The sequence below is a fragment of the Rhineura floridana genome, chromosome 18 (genome assembly GCF_030035675.1).
Source record: "Rhineura floridana isolate rRhiFlo1 chromosome 18, rRhiFlo1.hap2, whole genome shotgun sequence".
In the NCBI taxonomy this organism is placed as follows: domain Eukaryota; kingdom Metazoa; phylum Chordata; class Lepidosauria; order Squamata; family Rhineuridae; genus Rhineura; species Rhineura floridana.
In genome coordinates, this window is record NC_084497.1 from 6,462,060 (window position 1) to 6,482,457 (window position 20,398).

A 20,398-nucleotide genomic window follows, 5' to 3' on the forward strand; every position below is an offset into this window, starting at 1 on the left:
CAGGCTCTCCAGGAGGTATTTCTGATTAAAAGTGGATTGTTACTTTTTTATTTTCTGCTATAGCAATAATTTATGTTTTACAAATAAAACTCGTTTTAAATTATGCCTTTTATATATTAACTTTAATTGTGATATTTGATCATGTAAGAAAGTTTTTAATGTTTAGTATTATGTTTTGTTTTGCTACAGTCTATGGACTTATGCAATAAGCTATTTGTATTAAAAGTGAAGTAGACAGAATCCAAGGAGGAAGAGGCGAAGCCTGGTTTGCCATGAGAACTAAATGGAGCCTCCATGTCCAGATGCAACCTACCACTCTGCTGCCACCTTCACACTGTCCTCCTCCTTTTGGGCTGTCTTGGTGGCTATTGGAAACAGGATGCTTGGGGGGGGGGAGAGAGAGAGATGGCCCTACCTTGGCTTGATCAAGCAGGGAGATCCCTGTCAAAACATGTGCTCTGTGTGAATGAGGTCTCAATTTCAAGCCCCGGGTAGGGCTGGGAAGGCCTCCTGCCAAAAGAAAACCCCAGAAAGCTTCTGACCTAGATGGACCAAGGCTGTCTCTATATAAGGGTTAGAGGCAGGACTGTAACTCAGTGGAATCATATATACTTTCCAAGCAGAAAAGGTTCATCCTTGGAAGCATTCCCAAGTAGAGCTGGGAAGGGGTGTGACTCAGTTTAAGGCCGCTCTTCTCTCCCCGCTTAAGCCAACTTTGTGTTCCAAACCATGAGGACTGGCCTCTTAAAAAATGAAGTAAGGGCAGGGCTGTACCTCAATAGTAAAGGGCCTGTTTTGCATGTAGGAGAGAGCCCTAAGGGTCAATCCTCTTAGCATCTTCAAGTAGGGCAATGGAAGAGACCCCGCCGCGGTCAGGTAGACACTGCCAGTCAGTGTAGACAATATCAGGCTAGATGGGAGGAGGACAGCTTCTTACGGAGCTGTGAGCCAAAGTCGCTTTCTTAAAAAGGTGCAGAGAAAAACGTGTTAGGGAGAGAAAGCTCCCTGCTCAGGGACAGTCTACCTCCGAATATCAGCTACTCTGGGACTGAACAGAAAGGGTGCTTTCCAGCCCGGCCTCTGCATAGGGCACAATAAAAAAGCTTTATGTGGAACAAGGTGGACACAGCCCTGGCTCTGATCCTTGGGACGTTCTTAATACAACTCACATGAGGTGGATTAGCATAGATGCAAATGAGCAGGCCCGGTTCCATCTGGGATTAGTAGCCATTTGTGGACCAATAAAAAGAAATCCCTCTGCTTAGCCACGCAAGGAATGACAACATCGTGGCCGTCGTTCATTCCTTTTTTCTTATGACCGCTCTCTTAAAATATTTTACACTGAGGGCGGCAGGCCCACCAAACACTTGCGCACGTCATGCCTACTTTGGAAACAGGGCACTCCAGGAAGAGCAGGAGACTCAGGCCAAGGGCGGTGCGTGTTCTCTACTGAAGCTGAACTCCAAAACACCCCAAGATCGCGTCAGCCTGAAAATGATGCTCTTTGGAGCGAGACCTGGGCGCCACCCTGAAGCCGATTGAGAGGGCAACATCAGCAAACGGTGTCAAAATAATTTTATTTTCTACTCTAAAAAAAAAAAAGTAAAAAAAACACAGTGCCAATTAAAAAAAAACATTTTAAAGTAATTTGAATAATGCTAGCTGATGGGAGGGGAGGAAGATCCCAGCCCATTCCTCTCTCTGTGGAAGGACCAAGGGGCCATCTCTTCCTCTCCCCCCCACAGGACGATTTTACCTCCAACAAAGCCAGTTCATCACAGCAAATAGAATCCTCCACCACCAACCCCAGACCATCTTTTTCTTGTCTTGCAGCATTTAACCAAGGGGTGTAGAGAAAGAGAGAGACCCCCCACACACACAATTCTGGGGAATTGGCAAGTCCCATTACAGGCTGGGATTGTCCCCCAGGAATCACTGAGATATTGGGGGCTGGAGCGAAGAACGCTGACATGCCAGGCACCCGGTTGCCCGTATAAAATCTGCTTTTCCGTCCCAGGGGAAGCGATCTGTTAATCCACTGCAAGAGGGACGGTGGCTTCGCCCAGAGGTGGCAGGCCCACCCAGCAGGGCTTGGGGCTTAGTGGCCCCAGGCCATGCAAACCAAAAGGATTTTGTGGCGGGGGGGGGAAGACAAGAGGGAGAGAGTGAGTTGGGGACGGCGCTGTGGTCCCCAGCCGGCGAGAACACACACACTTAGAAAGGTTGGGGTGACGGAGCAACAAGCCTGTGTGTTGTATATTCATTTGAGGGCCACCATCCCCATTCACACTCTCTGTGAAGCCATTTCCTTGGCACCAGGTTATATTTGAATGACATCTGTTAAGACCAAGCTGAACAGGACCGTCAGTTGTTGTGTTTGTCTTTTTTTGGGGGGGGGAAGAGCCAAAATGGCAATTTCAGCTCACTCCTGTACTCACTAGGCAACTCAATCCCACCTTCCAGGGGGGCCGCAAAGCATGCAGACTCCAGCACGACCTCCCAAAATAATAAAAAAACCAAACCGCAAACGTTGAATTAAAAACTACTTTCAAAAACCAGAACAGGAGCAAGTCAGTCCTAACCCTCTCAAGAAAACCACAAAGAGATCGCTATTACCATGATCTTTAAAACAACAGCAGAAGAGAGTCCTATTGGAAAAAAAAATAAAAGGTCAAGTTTCCAAAAGTCACAGAAAACGGTCTTTGCCCCCTCTATGATCGGCTGCCCCCCCACACCTCCCCCAACACACATGATCACAAAAATTCCTTCTGTAAAGTTCCCCCATTTACTGCGGTGTTGACACGTCAGCGGGAGACGCCCAAAGCAAGGAACTCCACGAACGGCGCTGAACCCCCAAAGGTGCAGCCGGGCTTGTGGGCGCCAGGTAACAGAGTCAGCAAAGGTCACAACAGGGAGGTTAAGACAGAAATCCTTCAAACTTTGGGGGGGGTTGAGGTGAGGGGGGAACAGTTTGCAAAAAAGGAAGAGAGAGATTGCGACCACCCCTTCTTTGTGGCTGGAGAAGGCCGCAGTTTTGGAGTCAAATTTCATTGGAGCAACGGTGTTTCCCAGGAAGAAGGAATTTTTAAAAAATCAACTGCACCCGTTGCTGATTTTCCAGGAGTCTCAAGGTGGGCGGCAAAAGGGTCGATGTGCTGCTCTGCGGCCGACAGCTTGCTGGCTCTCCTGGAGATGCCCACGTGGAGGTGGAGGAGGAAGAGGCTACAAGAAACTGCCTCTCTAACATGCAGGACAGATCAAGTTGGGGTCCCTCATCCCACCCTCGCTTGCCCTCTTCGTATTTCCCGCCCCCCCCCCAAGCTGGAGAAACAGTTAACACAAACATAGCTTTTCCAGTTTCAGTTCTTCCTTTTTCTTTCTGCAGTGAAGGACGTTGTCTTCCCAAAAAACAGCAGCCCTGAAAGAATTGTTACAATTTATTTTTTTTTAAACCCTCTCGCGCAACAGACTTGGGCAGGTTTTAATTGTAAATTCAGGTGCTTTTCCTTAAGTGCCTTCCAGATGCCTGACCCCCATTTCCTCTCCTCTGGGCTGCTGGGCCCAAAAGCAGCGTCCCCCCCAGACAATCCTGAAAGCACCACCAACTGGGAGCTGCAGCAAAATGTTACAGCATAAAGTACGCCTATTTGGGGATCTGGTCAACTGTTCCATCCCCCCACCCCCGCTGCTCACTGCACATGCTCAGTCCTCCTCTGCCTGGCTTGGGTCTCCCTTCTCCTCCTCCTCGGGTCCACTTCCTTCTCCCCTCAGGGTCCTCCCCCACAGACAAAAAGATCTTTGTAGCTCAAGACAAAGGCCTATGAGGAAAGACTGAAAGAACTGGGCATCTTTAGCCTTGAAAAGAGAAGAGTGAGGGGAGATATGATAGCACTCTTCAAGTACTTGAAAGGCTGTCACACAGAGGAGGCCCGGGATCTTTTCTCGATCGTCCCAGAGTGCAGGACACGGAATCATGGGCTCAACTGACAGGAAGCCAGATTTCGGCTGACTTCAGGAACAGCTTCGTAACTGTTAGAAGCAGTACATTTTAAAGTGTATTTTAACAGCATTTCTGTATTTTGGACGCTGTTTGGTTCTTTACTGTTTGTTTTGTTTCTTGATTTATTGTATTTATATATTATGCTTGTTTTTATCTTTTTGTACACCGCCCAGAGAGCCCTCGGGCTTAGGGCGGTATATAAATTAAACTAAATAAACTAAATAATACATCAATGAGACCAATGACCTAGGGAGGTAGTGGGTTCTCCAACACTGGAGACCTTCAAGAGGCAGCTGGACAGCCATCTGTCAGGAATGCTTTAAGTTGGATTCCTGCATTGAGCAGGGGGTTGGACTTGATGGCCTTACAGACCCCTTCCAACTCGACTTTTGGGTTCCCCTAAGCCTGTTGATGAGATTCCCTCTGGTGGATGGGCTCGTTTTAGCTACGTAAGGGAGCCACAGTCGGCTCACAATTTTTTAAGATACCTTTGCCAACCTGGTGGCCGGCAACTGTGGCTCCCACCAGTGCTTGGAACCATGATAATGCCTCTTGCTTTCCTGCATGGTGAACTACATGCGCCCATGTCGGAGGCGCTCTGCCTGTGAATGGTATCAGTTGCTGGGAATCTGAAGTGGGGAGAGGAGCGCCCTTGTGCACAGGTCCCACTTGCGGGCTTCCCTGAAGAGGCATCTGGTCGGCTACTGGGAGAACAGGAGGCTGGACTAGATGGCCTCTCTTTGGCCTGATCCTCTGCCTTTTAAGAACATAAGCAGAGTCCTGAAGCAGGATCAGTCCAGCATCCTGTTCTCACAGCAGCCAGCCAGATGCCCTAATGGAAAGCCCACAGACAGGACCTGACAGGCAGCCCTTGGGCTGAAAAGGGCTCCCACCCACTAGTGTAAGTGGCCAATTCAGAACTGCAGGGTCCCTTCCTGCTAGTCACAGCCATGTCCCCTCCCGCCCTCATTATTATTTGGCTGCTGAGTTCAGAATGAGATCCTGCTGCAATTGCCTTCTTCCACAAACGACAGATGTCCCTAGGAGCCGATCAGCACGAAAGGGGAGTGTGTTAGCTACTGAGAAGAGTCTTCTCAGTGGCTGACTCGCCTCCTTTTCACTCCGATTGGCTCCAATCAGCAGGAGAGGGCAAGGACACATATGAGAGGGCTCTTCTCAGCGGCTAACACTCTCCCCTTTCATGCTGACTGGGTTGTAGGATGCTGGGACCCTGCTCCCAAAAAGGTAAGGAGTCTAAGACCTCCCCTGTCCCACCCCACTCCTTGCTTTAATAAACTCTTGAACGGTCCGCACTGAGATGAGAAATACCCTAGAGAGAGATAGAAGGGTGTGTGTGTGTGTGTGTGTGTGTGTATGTGAAAAGAAAGAAAAGGAGATGGCGTCTGCAAGCTCACCCTGCAAGCCGCCTCATTCCTGCTGCTCCTCGTTGCTGGCGCTGGGGGTCCGACTCCTGATCTGGCTGCGCAGCTGTTCTATGAGCTCAGGATTCTGCTGCTGCATCTGCTGAGCGAACTGTTGGCCTCTGAGGCAGAGAGAGCGGAGCGGGACGAGAAGCAGAAAAGGCACACAATTATTGCTGATTGATGTTGCAGCCGAAGTTGCAATTCAGGGAATCCTTTTTTTTTTTTTTTTAAACCAACCTTGGGGGAAATCTATACCCATCCCACAGAGAAACCCCATGCAAACTCTCAAGTGTTGCCGTGGGATGCTTAACGCTGCGCTTGGGAACGTGTGGGGCCACCAGTGCCTGTAGGGGCAACCCCGAAGACAGCATTTCCTCTCCATGCAAGGGAAATCTGCTGAAGTTAATGTCCCCGGGAGATAAAGAGAGTTACTCTTGCGAACCGTGGCTGCAGAAAAAACAAGCCCAAGAGAACACCCCATTTTTTGCCTAGCACTCTGCTGGAAACCCCCACCGAGCAGCTGACCCCCTTCGGCCCAGGCACATCTTTACCTGCCTGTCACCCGGCGTCACGTGTGACCCCGGCTGCAGGAGAAGAGGCAGCCGCTTGGCCGAAACAGCCTTGGGGGGGCCAAAAGGGGAAGAAGGAGCTGCCCGTGGGCTGGAGGTCCTGCACTGCTTAAGTCAGAGAAGTGGGCAAATGAGGGGCAAATAGGGGCGTTCTTTGGCGCTGTATATGGGTCAGGAAGCCAGTGAAGGGATCCGAAGAGGGGACGGAGAGAGATGAATTTAACAACAGAGAAGTGCAACAGGCTGGCAGATGTTTCTTTCTGGGCATCGAAGGAGCAGGAGTATAGTTGTCCGGGGTCTTGGGCAGGGGGGTCTTAGACCCCTTACTTTTTTGGGAGCAATGTCTCCAGCATCCTATGAGCCAATCAGCATGAAAGGGGAGTGTGTTAGCCAGTAAGAAAAGTCTTCTCACATGCTTCCTTGCCCGTTCCTGCTGATTGGAGCCAATCAGAGTGAGGAGGCGGTGAGTCAGCCACTGTGAAGACTCTTCTCAGTAGCTAACACAGTCCCCTTTCACGCTTATTGGCTCCTAGGGACATCCGTTGTTTGTGGAAGAAGGCACATGCAGCAGGATCTCATTCTGACCCCCGCAGGGTCCCTATGTCTCCAGCATCTTAAGAGCCAATCAGCATGAAAGGGCAGTGTGTTGGCCACTGAGAAGAGTCTTCTCACATGCTTCCTTGCCCTTTTTTGGGGGGGAGAAAGGAAGAAGAGAAGCGATTCCCCATTGCCCACACAGCTCCATTCTACTCACGCTTGGATAAGGCTAGCAAGGTCGTTGGGGGACGCGCTGGCCCCTGGAGCTGCCATCGGGTTGGCACCGCCTGAGATCATCCCAGACATTCTGGGGGTGGGGGAAGAGGGGCAGAGAAAACATTTTGTCACATGGGATGGATGAAAACCCTAGAAAATTCCCCAACCTCTGCTCAAATAAGCAGGCATCACTCAGATGACAACCCGCGGGCTGAAGCTTGAAGGAAGGGTCCCACTTTTGAATTGATACAAGGAATTAGGGCAGCCTTTCCCAACTAGTGGGCCACCAGATGTTGTTGGACCACAACTCCCATCAGCCTGAGCCAGCATTGCCAATGGTCAGGAAATATGGGAATTGTGGTCCAACAACATCTGGTGACCCACTAGTTGGGAAAGGCTGAATTAGGGGGTGGGGTGGGTGGAATTAACAGTCAAGCTTTTGCAAAAAAAACCCCAAACCCACCCCTCTTTGTTGCCCCCAAACAGTCTTTGGGGGAGGGGTCATCACTAGGAATTTCCTGCCATCCTGACCACCATGGAAAGATTTATTTTGCATAATAAAAAAAATAGGCTGCCTTTTAGGGTGAAGCCCTCACAAAATGGCTTCCCAACATTTTATACATAGACACCCCTTATTATTCGGGGTTTGGAGCATTACTCTGCCAGACCGCAACCGAGGAGTTTGTGGAGGAAAGGGTGCAAGAGCCACTAAAAAATCTGAGCTTTAAAAAAAAGGAAGCCAAACCAAGGATTTTCCATACTTACAACTGCTGTACCTGTGGATTGTTCATCAGGTTAGATGCCTGTTTTAATTTTTTTTAAAAAAAGAGGGGGGAGAGGAGAGTGAATAAGATCCTCATTCCCCAATTCAATATAGCACGTGTCAATGTGGTCTAATGCTACATCTGAGTGAACCCAAAGCTTTTTACATATCACGGTGCGATCGGAGTGCCTGCAAATATTTTAAGGCCTGGTCACTCAACAGCACATCTTTCCTGTCCTTCTCTTAAAAGTAGGGACGAGGAAGCCTGTTCGGATGCTGCCGGACTCCCAACTCCCCTCCCAGGAGATAGAATGACGGAGACAGCTGCCAACCTGGATGGCTTTAAAAAGAGGCTTAGGCAAATTCACGGCGGAGATGAAGGCTAGCAACGGCTACAAGCCAAGATGGCTACGCTGTGACCCCACGGTCAGAGGTGGCATGCTTCCGGAGAGCAGTTGCTAGAAACTGCAGGAGGGGAGAGTGCTCTTCCTGCGCTCAGGTCCTCCTTCGGGGCTCCCCATTGTGGGGCACCTGGTTGGCCGCTGTGTGAACAGGATGCTAGCCTGGCCTGGCCCAGCAGGCTCTTCCTTATGGTCAAGGATTATGGGAGTTGTAGTTCGGCAACATCTGGAGCCCCACAGCAAGCAATCCTCACCAGGCACACTCCCGCTCGTCATCAAATCAGTTCCACCTCCATTACACATGAACGTAATCCTGGCCTTAGAAGGCCTGGCAACCAGCATGCCGTGGGACACCCAGGCTTCTCAAGGAGGGGTGGGGAACATCTGTGGGTGGGCCCCTCCAGATGTTGCTGGACTACAACTCCCATCATCGTGGCACGACTGCTCACTAGGGCACGGTATCACCAACATGCCACCCTGCTGCTGAAAGAATTGCATTGGCTGCCCATTAGCTACCAGGCCAAGTTCAAGGTTCCAGTTTTGGTGTACAAAGCCCTATACAGCTTGGGACCAGGATCCATGAAAGACTGTCTTACCCCTTATGTACCCAGCAGATCACTGCTGTCTGCAGGTGAGGGCCTCCTGCAGATACCATCTTATCAGGAGGTCCGTTCCACACAACACAGGAAGTGGACCTTTAGTGTGGCGGCACCTCCCTTTGGAATTCCCTCCCCTTAAATATTAGACAGGCGCCATCTCTGTTATCTTTTCAGCGCCTGCTGAAGACCTTCCTCTTTCAACAAGCCTTTTAAGTAGAGACTTTATCCTAGTCTGTGCCCGTGTTGGAATTGCTTTTAAAGATATTTTTCAACTTTTTTAAAAAAAAGATGTTTTAAGATGTGTTTAGTGTTTTGTTCCCTTGTTTGCCGCCCTGGACAACTTCTGGGAGGAGGGCGGGATAGAAATGTAAATACTGATACTAAAATACCTAAATGCTAGCCATGCTGGAGTCTCGCAACATCTGGAGGGCCCCACCCATACATTAAAGTTTGAGGGAATGCAAAACCGGAAATGCAAATTCAAAATGCAAAACTAGAGTGGAAACTGACCCTGCCTGGCGCAGCCCAAACATCACTCACCATGCTCATGAATCCAGGGTTGTTGAGCAAGCCAGCTAAATCGAAGCCTCCAGTGCCCCCTGTCTGTATATAAAAGCAAATCATATTATATATATACACACACACGTTTACAAAAATATTTATATACTGCTTCTTGATTTAAGAAAATCAAATTCGGTTTACAACGTATAAAAATACATGATAAAACCGTATAAAAATCTAAAATCAGAAACCACTGCAGAAAGTTGTCTTCTCAGTTGATTGCATAAGCCTGGCAGCAAAGACAAGTTTTCAGCTAGTGTGAAAGTTCACACAGAAGGCAGCTGCTGGATTCTCTATCGGAGGAGCGTTCCAAAGGAGCGTTCCAATGACACTGAAGGCTTGATTTTAGGTTAACGTTAAAAGAGCAGCACCAGCTCGGGGGAGCGACCAAAGCCGCTCCTTCCAATGATCTCAGTGATCGAGCTGGAATAAGAGGGTTCAGGCACTCCCTCAGATATCCTGGACCTGGGGACTTCCGGGAAGGGTGACTTCGCTTGTGCCTGCTTTTGAGACGGGCTCCCGCCTCAAAAGAAGCTTATTCAGATATAAATCAGTCAGAACATTTTTTTTTTGACTGATGAAATTTCTCCCGGGCAGGGAGAAACGTAGAGATCAACCTCAAAAGCCTGTTTTTGTTGGGAGGACTGGATTTCATTAATTTATGAGAAAAGGTCCAGCCAGCAATGCCGGACGGACTTCCGAACAAGCTCTATCTGATTAATGCGATACGTTTATCTTTTCTTCAAAGAGAAAACGAACTAACAGGCAAGCACCCTTCTTTCTATTATTTTTTTTACTTGGTTTAAATTGTTGCAGCAAAAAGAGATTTGTCAAATGAATCAGCTTTAAAGAACTTCTGGGTGAGCTATAACTCTTCTCTGTTATTCACGAAATTAACAGCTTATCTCTGTTTCTATTGCAAAAAGCTGTCCTGGAAGTGCATTCTAAAGATATAAACAGAAGAGGGATTTCTATTCCGAGGAACATTATATTTTCTGGGACTATTCTCTTTTTGGTCTATTTTATTTTGACGAATCTGCTTCTTCACGACGCCACTAACTGTTTTGATGCTGGGAACTAAATTTGTTTTGTATTCTTGAACATAGAGAGATAAGGCAGGCTGCTCTGTTTATACTGTGATGTCATCAAGCCTGGAATATTAACCCAATTGTTGCTGAAATAAGAAGTGGTTCTTCTTTATTTTTGTTTTGTTTTGTTTTCGTGGTTTTAAAAATGGCAATCAAGAAAGTGGCTGAGAATCTGGAAGTAATTATGTTTCAGAAAATAATGGATGAGATTGAGATAACGAAACAAACCCTGCGACAGGGCAGTAAGGAGCTGAAAATTGAATTGAGCAAAATGACGCAGGAGCTTAAAGAAATAGGGGATCCTGTGAGAGAGGAGAATGAGATCAGAGATGAGAAAAGAAAAAATAAAGGGAAGATACAAGCCCTGGAGATTGGAACAAATGTGGAATTGGAAAAAGATCTGGAGTTTATGGATATTAGAAATAAAATCTACTGTTTGGAATTTAACGTTATCTCTGAAGAAATTAATGAAGATATTAGAGATAAAGTTCTCAATGGCTTGGATAATCTTCTGGACTGGAATGACGTGATGGAGCTTGATATAGAGAAAATATATGGAATTAACTGCAGCCATGTGACAATGGAAAAACTCTCAAGAGATGAGCCAGTGCATTTTGTAAAAAAGAAGAACAGAGATATGACTTTACAACAATATTTCAGCAACTTATTCAGAATTGATGGCAAGAAAATATTTGGGATAGAGGAAATTCCCATCAGACTCTTATTATATGACTATGGTTATGACAGCAAGAGTATTATGGAATACTGATAATGGAAGATTGGACACTGAAATTACTGGACTTAACAGGACTATTGAAGATGGAAGATGGAATTAATATAGATAATGGAATAATGGCTATTGAAATTATTGGACCTAACAGATTTTGATGAGATGGATTAATCGATATGTTTATTTGGACTATGGTTATGACAATAAGATTATTATTATTATTAACAAGATGGATTAATTGACATGTTTATTAGGAGAAAAATTGATAGATATATTTCTTAAAGAATTGAAACCTCTCTTTGACTTTTTGTGGAAAGAATAAAGTAATGTTTATGAGATTTGATGATTAAGATAACTACTGGAGGAAAGTGATTTTTTAATATAATTTAAGAGACAGGATTGTTATATATTGTAGACCTATAACTGATTTGATCTGCGACAAATGGGAAGTCAACATTTTATTTTTTTGTTTAATCATTTTTGTTTTGTTTTTTGTCTTTGAATGTTTTATGATTTTGTTTTGTATGTTTTATGAAAATTTGAATAAAAATTATTGTAAAAAAAAAAAGATATCCTGGACCTAAGTTGTTCAGGGCTTCGTAAATTAATATAAGGACCTTGAACCTGGCTCAGTAGCGGATGAGCAGCCAGTGCAGATGTTTTAACAGTGACATTGCATGTTGTTGGCGATGTACCCCCATCAGTAGTCTGGCTGCCGCGTTCTGCACCAGCTGAGCTTCCGTACCAGGCCCAAGGATACCCCACACAGAGCGCCTTGCAGTAACCCAGCCCCGAGGTTACCAATGCATGTACTACAGCGGTCAGGCTATACACAGGATCCTTCAGGTCCCTTTTCAGCTCATCTCTCAACTGACTCTACGCACCGAAGGGCTCGGCGTCTCCATTTTCTGCTCGGTGACTTTCAGGTTCGACTTGTAAGTTTCGTTGTCTGGATCAAGCTCCAAGGCTTTTCTGTAGTAGACGACGGCTTCTGAGAGTTTGTTCAGGCTGGACAGTGCTAAGCTGCAGAAAGGAGGCAGGAAAAGTATGTCAGATCATGCACACACACGCACGCACTAGGGATGGGGGAGAATATCAACTAAATCAGACTTAGTACCGGATTTTGAGTGAATCCAACAGTCTGCTGTCTTTTTTGGACCAGCACTGATTTCTTGCGGAGGGCCACAGCTATAATCAGCATGGCGTTTTTCACCCCCGATTTTACGTAATTATTTTCATAATTACAATTGCTATTATCCATTAACTTCCAGCTGCTCGCTGCCGGTCAGTGTGGGCAATACTGAGCGAGACTCGATACGAGGCTGCTTCCTGACAAAAAGGACTTCTTCACGCGCTCGGCACAGAGCCCCCCGCAAGAGGCAGCGATGGCCACCAGCCTGGACGGCTTTCAAAGACGATCAGACAAATTTCACGGAGGGGGCGGAGACAGGGCGCTGGTGGCCACCAGCCACGGTGGCTGCGTACTGCCTCTGGTGTGGGAGGGCAGGGCAACTGGCCAATGAGCGCCAGTTGCTGGGAGAGATGCGAGTGCCCTGCTGCTATCTGTCTGGCATCTATCTGGAGGGGGGGCACTGTGAGGGAAGAGGGGGCAGAAGAGGATGGACCCATCTGCATCTGAACCAGCAGGGACACTCTGGGGTTCTCAAGCCATTCTTTAGCCTCTGCCTAAGAGGGCACAACCCTTCCTGTGGGTCAAGGGGAAGAATCCTGCCACCCCTTCCTCACAGGGCAGTGGGGGGGTACTCCTGTCAACATCCACCTCCGACCGCGTAAGATGCTGCCTCTTTACAACCCCTCCATCTAACTGAGTTAGATGGACCAGTTGTCTGGTCTGACTCATAAGAGAGCTTCCAACGGGCTGTCCTCTAACACAGTGCTGTGGGAGAAGGCAGCTTAAAGGGAGGGGCCTCACCCCATCCTGCCGTAGGCCTTGCTGTATTTGGGGTCAATATTTATGGCTCTTTCGCAGTCTCTAACTGCTCCAATGTAGTTTCCCAGTTTGCTGTAAGCGGCAGCCCTAGAGAGAGAGAGAGAGAGAGAAGCTAGATTCCCAAAATTAAGTTCATTCAAGCTTAACCTCGGGCATCACAGTGCAGGATGAAAGGAAGACTCACGGAGTTGGGAGTTGGGGGTACTGCTTGGCAGTGGCTCCGCTCCTACTTGGTGGGTCGCCACCAGAAGGTAGTGGTTGGGGAACATTGCTCGATACCCTGGACTCTCCATTGTGGAGTCCCGCAGGGATCGGTACTGTCCCCCATGCTTTTCAACATCTACATGAAGCCGCTGGGTGCGGTCATCAGGAGTTTTGGGCTGCGTTGTCATCAGTACGCTGATGACACGCAGCTCTATTTCTCCTTTTCATCCTCCTCAGGTGAGGCTGTTAACGTGCTAAACCGTTGCCTGACCGCGATAATGGACTGCATGGGAGCTAACAGACTGAAGCTCAATCCAGACAAGACTGAGACGCTGTTGGTGAGTGCCTTCTCTGCTCAGATGATGGATGTTCATCCTGTTCTTGATGGGGTTACACTCCCCTTGAAGGAACAGGTTCGTAGCTTGGGAGTTCTTTTCGATCCTTCCCTGTCTCTTGAGGCCCAGGTGGCCTCGGTGGCACAGAATGCTTTTTACCATCTTCGATTGGTAGCCCAGCTACGTCCCTATCTAAACAGTGACGACCTCGCTTCAGTTGTTCATGCTCTGGTAACTTCTAGATTGGACTACTGCAACGCGCTCTACCTGGGGCTGCCCTTGAAGACTGTTCGGAAACTACAGCTAGTCCAGAATGCAGCGGCCAGATTGCTGACGCGGACCAGAAGGTCCGCTCATATAACACCTGTTCTGGCCCGTCTGCACTGGCTTCCTATTTGTTTCCGGGCTAGATTCAAAGTGCTGGTTTTGACCTATAAAGCCCTACACGGCATGGGACCGCAATACCTGGTGGAACGCCTCTCCCAATATGAACCTACCCGTACACTACGCTCAACATCTAAGGCCCTCCTCCGAGTACCATCCCATCGAGAGGCTCGGAGGATGATGACTAGAACCAGGGCCTTTTTAGTAGTGGCCCCCGAACTGTGGAACAGTCTCTCTGATGAGGTGCGCCTGGCGCCGACGCTACTATCTTTTCGGCGCCAGGTGAAAACCTTTTTATACTCCCAGGCATTTTAAAGTGTATTTTAAACAGCATTTCCGTATTTTGGATGTTGTTTGGTTCGTTATTGTTTTTTTTATTATTATTATTATTTATTGTATTTATTGTATTTATATATTGTGCTTGTTTTTATCTTTTTGTACACCGCCCAGAGAGCCTTCGGGCTTAGGGCGGTATATAAATTAAACTAAATAAATTAAACTAAATAAATAAATAAATAAAGCAATTTAAGATAATACTTAGAGAAGTTGTGCAAAGAGTTTGTTTCGGTAAGGGGTGGGGAACTTTGGCCCTCCTCCAGATGTTGCTGACCTACAACTCCCATCACAGTCATCCCTGGCCATTGGCCATGTTTGCTGACAGGGCTGTTGGAAGTTGCAGTTCAGCTACATCTGGAGGGGGGCCAAGTCCCTGGTATGGTTTGTCTCCTCTCGATCCACTTGGTACAAAAACAGATCGTCCTCTACAGAATTCACATTGTTGTGGTTGTAGATCTTTACTGTTGTGGCACCTACCGTACCCTTTGGAATTCCCTCCCCTTAAATATCAGACAGGCGCCATCTCTGTTGTCTTTTCTGCGCCTTCTGAAGACCCTCCTCTTTCAACAAGCCTTTTAAGTAAAGACCTTCCTCTTTCAACAAGCCTTTTAAGTAGAAACCTTCCTCTTTCAACAAGCCTTTTAAGTAGAGACCTTTATCCCAGTCTGCGCCTGTTTTGGAAGTACTTTTTAAATGTTTTCAAAATACATTTTTCAGCTGTTTCATTTTTAAAATCCTTTTAAGACATTTTGTTTTAAGATCTTTTCAAGTGTTTTGTTCTTTATAAATTCAATACAAGCAATGAAAGGAGGCCTAAAAATACAATTTAAAAGTAATTCAGCATCTAGCCCTACATTACAATTGCTACAACAGGCAGAAAAATCATTCTGTGGGAGACTCGGCAATTTTCAAGAGGTCTGTGGAGGGGTTCAGAGGCAGAGAGCCACCGATATATACGGTTATCAATACAACCACAGAAGGGGGGGACACCCACAATGTGCATGCACGCAAACTGTGCCTTTTAAAATAAGGAGCAGGGGTCCTGCTGGGAGAAAGGGCAGGATATAAATCAAACAAATAAAATAACAAAAACCCATTTTTAAAAAACAGGCAGTTCCAGCTCAGGATCCATATCCTCTTTAAAAACTGTGGGCTAGTTTTCATGGGTGACAGCAAGCCATCTGGCCGTGTTTTCTCCGATCTCAGGGCTGGAGCCTGCCACTGGAATTAAAGCGTGTGACTTGTCAAGGCTCGTCAGAGGTGCAGAGTTGGGCACCAGAGCCCCCGCTTTTTCCACCGATGTACAAAACCGGGAAGGGTGAGGGGGAGAAGAGATTTAACTGACCAGCATTCCTCACCTGTTGCAATAGTAAACTGCATTGGAGGGGTTCAGTTCAATGGCTTTTCCGTAGTACGTGATGGCACTTTCAAAGTTTTCTGCCTTCATCTGCTCGTTTCCTATCAAGAAGAATATTGGGGGGGAGATATACACCCACACCCACAAACACGTTAAGGACATAACCCCCCATTCTGGCATTTAGTCCCAGAAACCTCTCTCTTTTTCTCTCTCTGCTGGGGGCTTCCTCCGGCCCTGTAAGTTAACTTGCCCAAGGGTCACAGCTGAACAACCCAGGGGTCCTTCGCTCGGGTATACTGCAAATATTTGTTGCAGCCTTCCCCAAGATAGTGCTTGCTCATCCTCTATTCTACGCTGACATGTTATTTTATTACACAGGTTTGTTTCTAAAACTTAATTTACTTATATCTTGTGATCACATTTTATGCCTGTTTCATCGGGGTTTTTAAAAAGAATTTTATATGATCATAAGCTGAATACGAGCCAACACTGCGATGTGGCTGCAAAAAAGGCAAATGCTATTTTAGGCTGCATTAGCCCTCATCTTGAGTACTGTGTCCAGTTCTAGACACTGCACTTTTAAGAAAGATGCAGACAAACTGGAACAGGTTCAGAGGAGGGCAGTGAGGATGATCAGGGGACTGGAAACAAAGCCCTATGAGGAGAGACTGAAAGAAATGGGCATGTTTAGCCTGGAGAAGACTGTGGGGGCATATGATAGCACTGTTGAAAGGTTATCACCCAGAGGAGGGCCGGGATCTCTTCTCGATCGTCCCACAGTGCAGGACACAGAATCAGGGGCTCAAGTTACAGGAAGCCAGATTTTGGCTGAACATCAGGAAAAACTTCCTAACTGTTAGAGTGGTATGACAATGGAACCAATGACCTAGAGAGACACTGGAGACCTTCAAGAGGCAGCTGCACAGACCTCTGTCGGAAATGCTTTGATCTGGATTCCTGCATTGAGCAGGGGGTTGGACTCGATGGCCTTATAGGCCCCTTCCAACTCCACTATTCTATGATGCTATGAAACCACTCAAAAGGATTTCGCTGATTAAGCAGCATATAAACCTTGTGAAATAAAATAAATCCTTAAATAAAGAAGAGTGCATTGGAGGTGGCCAGGGCGCAGCACTCCAGATGGAATTGGGAGTCGGGAGGGTCCTACCCTCAGCTTTCAGCCTCTCTGCTTCAGCTGCGTCTTCTTCTGAGAGGGTGACGGGCTCAGACACTGCTGAGGTTTGCTGCGGTTCCTGAGAAAGAGGGGAATGCAAAATCGGCATTGAGGAGGAGCCGGTGCGACTGAGCAGCTGCAGGTTCTGCAACCTGAGCACCAAAGAAGACAGACTCTTCTGGGCTGCTGCGACGCCCGCTGCCTCTTGTGCAATGTGCTCTCTGGGTGCCAGGCAGTAGAGTTTCCCCTTCTGTTGTTCCCAGGGGTGGCAGCTGTGCTGTGCTGACACCCACCTGAGCTGCAGCACTGTGCTGACACCCACCTGAGCTGCAGCGCTGTGCTGACACCCACCTGAGCTGCAGCGCTGTGCTGACACCCACCTGAGCTGCAGCGCTGTGCTGACACCCACCTGAGCTGCAGCGCTGTGCTGACACCCACCTGAGCTGCAGCGCTGTGCTGACACCCACCTGAGCTGCAGCGCTGTGCTGACACCCACCTGAGCTGCAGCGCTGTGCTGACACCCACCTGAGCTGCAGCAGCTTCAAAAATTTCAGGCAACGTCTGGGACAAGGCTAAGCCTCTGTCGTCCATGGACACCCCAAAGGCCGTCTCCAGGCACTGGATGGCAACTGCGGGGTAAGGGACAGAAGAAAAAGCCGGTAAACCTCCCTCCCCTCAACTCACATGCCGGAATGATTTTACGATGCCCTAGAGAGCGATGGTTGTATTGCTGCTGGCCTTGCTCACAGCAGACCGTCCTTCTATCCGGGACGGTCACCCTCTTCCGCCGAGCACACAGCTTCGGGAGGGAAGCACATGGAGTGGTGAAAGAGAAAGGGGACCCCCGCCTAGCCAGCCAGATCGGCCGAATCCAGGGCCAGTGCCAGAGGGCGGCCAGGTTGGGTCCTGGCCGAGGGCCCCTCCTCAGGGTGGGTGAGTAGCACTCCTTTCTGCAATCTGCGACAGTGTCAGTTCCCAGACACCCCCCTACTACCACGCAGGCCCGCGGTGCCCTCCTGCACACCTCACCTACCTCTCCCTTGAAGTAAATGCTGGCTGCGCTGTGGGCGCAAGCCTGCCGTCAACCAAGATGGCAGCTGAGGTTTCCCTAAAGGGCGGACGACCCTGCTGCCATCTTGACTTGGCTGAATCAACCCTGGCGTTCGGCGGGGTGACAGACATCGCAGACGGATCACCCTCTCATCCAAGAAGACCCACCGAAATTAAAGACCACGCCTTACTTAGGTCTATTCATATCAGTGGGTCTACTCCGAGAGGAATTAAGCTGGATACAACCCCTAACTTATCATGTTTCTTTTACTTGGGAAAAACAGGCAAGGGGTAGTAATATTGTAGGTGCAATCAGCGTGCATTCATTTTTACAAATGAACTTCTAAAGCGGGGCACTTTTCCCAAAATCTCTGCGCACCTTCCAGGCTCTCTTGGGCATCTGGGGAGAGCCCCCCATCTTGCAGCTGGTCTTGGAGAAACTGAATGATGGAGAACGCCAAGCGCCTCTTGTCGGCCATCGTGTGGCTGCAGGGAACTCCTCGCGGCCTCCTCCCCTGAATTCACAACAAAAAGGTAGAGAAGAAGGGGGGAACTGGAGGACAATCACTTTTACAGCGAGGAGAGAGGCCAGCTGCAAGATCACACCCCACCCCAAAGCAACTTTCCTGCCTAACCTGTCATCCCTGTTTACTCACACTCTGAAATCAGTCTCAGAAAAAAAGCACGCTCAGGGGTTGCTATTTGCTTTCACAGAGGCAGGAACTGAGGGGCAGTGGAGCAATTTTTCCCAAAGGTGCCGGAGCTCAGCTTGCTTAGGGCATTTTTATTTTTCCTGCCTTCTGAGAGATGTCAGCTGCATCCAACGGCACTTCCATAAGGCCAAGGACCAAGCCATACCCAGCCCAGCCTTGAGCAAGGCCACGGTGTCTCCACAAACCTTCACATTCCTGCTCCCTGGCCCTGAAGTCCTCCCCTTTCCTTCCACAGCTCGAGAGAGTTAGCTGCACCTCTCAGCAATGCTAGGGAAGGACTTTGCACATGCTCAAAGGCCCTCCCCCCCAGCATCACAACTTGGCCCACAGAGCGTGCAGACTGTGATTAATGCTGGTTTGAGATATTGCTTTCTCCCCCCTCAAATGTCTGCGCTTCAGAGATGATGGTGTTCCACAAACATGCAAAGGCTTGCACACGCGCACACAAATTGTACGTAACACAGACTTTTAAGTAGGGTGATCCCTTTAACTGCACTTTCCTCCTTGGCCTCAGGCTGTTGGGAATTGTAGTCCAAAGCTTCCAGATGGCACCTGGTTAGGGGAAAGGGTGCCCGAAATGCTTGCCCAGAGTTGGATTTACATATACGTATTCCTTTCCTGCATATATATCTACTGTTTATTTTGGAAAGTGTTTGTCTATTTGCTGTGCACTCAGACACCTCTCAAGGTACCGCCACTAAGTTATATATTACAACAAAACATCCTTAAAAATATTAAAACAAAACATCTTTTTTAAAAAAAGCTTTACAAACTTATTAAAAAGCAATTCCAACACACACACAGACTTGGGGTAAGGGTTGAGATTTAGAAAGCTGACAGACAGGTCCAGAATCTTTCAAAATTTTCATATAGTGCCTGACAAAATAATAGTAAGAATAACAATAACAGGGTAGATTAATAGGGAATGTGGCCATTTAACATGCATTTGTAGCCCACCCTACATAATGGGATTTGGAGTGGCGTTTTGTTGAATGAGGGAATCACAGATGTTGTAAAATAGTGCAGTAAAAGATTGGGACCTCGCAGTTGAAGAGGTAGCAGAGTTCTTGTGATCCTTGGACAGGCAGAAATCCAGCAAGTATGTCCTTTGTTTTCTCCACCCCACACGGAGATGCAGACATGGAAAGGGCGGCATCTGCTGAATTTTTGCCTGTTACGGCACACATACACACACACACACACACACACACCTGCCTTGCTCCCCCATTAGGGGGAAAAGGGGGATTCCCACCTCCGCATAACGACTTCACAACCAGGATGTCTTGGAAGAAGACAGTACAGCCCCTGAAACTACATCCATCCATCCACCCACACAAATTCCCTAGAAAATTGCCTTGGGATGGGGGGGGAGAGGGAGGAAGGAAGAGAGGCAGAAATCCAACAGGTACAACCTGCCACCCAAATTCCCCAGAATGCCTTGGGATGGTAGGAGGAGCAGCTCCTTTCCTTTCTTCATGAAGGAGGGAGAGGGGAAATAGAGGCAAAAACCCAACAGGTATAGCCCCCTGGAACTATAGCGAAATTACTACAATGCCTTGGGATGGAGACGAAGAGCAGCTCTTTTCCCCTCCTCGAGAGACAGGCAGAAACCCAACAGGTACAGCCCGGGAGCACCCAAATTCCCCAGAATGCCTTTGGGTTGGGGGGGTCTTCTTTTTACAAAGGGGGTCCCCCCCAATACCACCCCCTGCCCTTCCCCTACTCACCAGCCCTCAGTCGCCCCCCACCAGCGCAGAGGCCAGCAATTTGGCTCTCCCACTCCCGACTGCGCCTGCGCAGCCAGGGCTGCCCCTCCTTTGTCTTCTTCCCCCTTCGGTTCAACTGCGCAGGCGCAGCTGGGCAAACCCCAACCGCGCTACTGCGCCTGCGCGCTGGGACAGATTCCACCAGTCATCGACGTCCAAGTCTGTTTCTTTCTCCGTCTCCTCGCTCCGCCCACGGAACCCTTCCTAACAGCGCATGCGCAAGTGGACGTCTCGACGCGG

At 48.3% G+C, this 20,398-nt stretch overlaps 1 protein-coding gene across 3 annotated transcripts; it reads right to left on the bottom strand.

Moving 5' to 3' along the window:
- Positions 1-1,558: 1,558 nt before the first annotated feature.
- Positions 1,559-20,284, bottom strand: SGTA (small glutamine rich tetratricopeptide repeat co-chaperone alpha). Of its 3 annotated transcripts, XM_061600692.1 has the most exons (12): positions 20,120-20,273; positions 18,059-18,194; positions 17,155-17,258; positions 16,624-16,708; positions 15,457-15,556; positions 12,822-12,926; positions 11,773-11,911; positions 9,050-9,112; positions 7,512-7,549; positions 6,748-6,837; positions 5,416-5,543; positions 1,559-3,418 (listed from the first exon to the last, which is right to left on the bottom strand). In XM_061600692.1, exons 2-11 carry the CDS (start codon positions 18,156-18,158, stop codon positions 5,429-5,431), a joined length of 939 nt encoding a protein of 312 aa, XP_061456676.1. In that variant the 5' UTR covers positions 18,159-18,194; positions 20,120-20,273; the 3' UTR covers positions 1,559-3,418; positions 5,416-5,428. The 3 variants fall into 3 exon arrangements, with proteins under 3 accessions (XP_061456676.1, XP_061456678.1, XP_061456677.1); XM_061600694.1 differs by lacking the exon at positions 12,822-12,926 and having other exon boundaries at positions 20,120-20,284; XM_061600693.1 differs by lacking the exon at positions 9,050-9,112 and having other exon boundaries at positions 20,120-20,278.
- Between the last annotated feature and the right edge of the window lie 114 nt (positions 20,285-20,398).

Coding starts and splice junctions, on each gene's coding strand:
- SGTA (XM_061600692.1), bottom strand. CDS start 18,158: ATGGCCGACAAGAGGCGCTTGGCGTTCTCCATCATTCAGTTTCTCCAA. Junction 11,912..12,821: donor AAGGCCTACGGCAGGATGGG/GTGAGGCCCCTC, acceptor TCCTTTCTGCAG/CTTAGCACTGTCCAGCCTGA. Junction 7,550..9,049: donor ACCCTGGATTCATGAGCATG/GTGAGTGATGTT, acceptor AAATTAAAACAG/GCATCTAACCTGATGAACAA.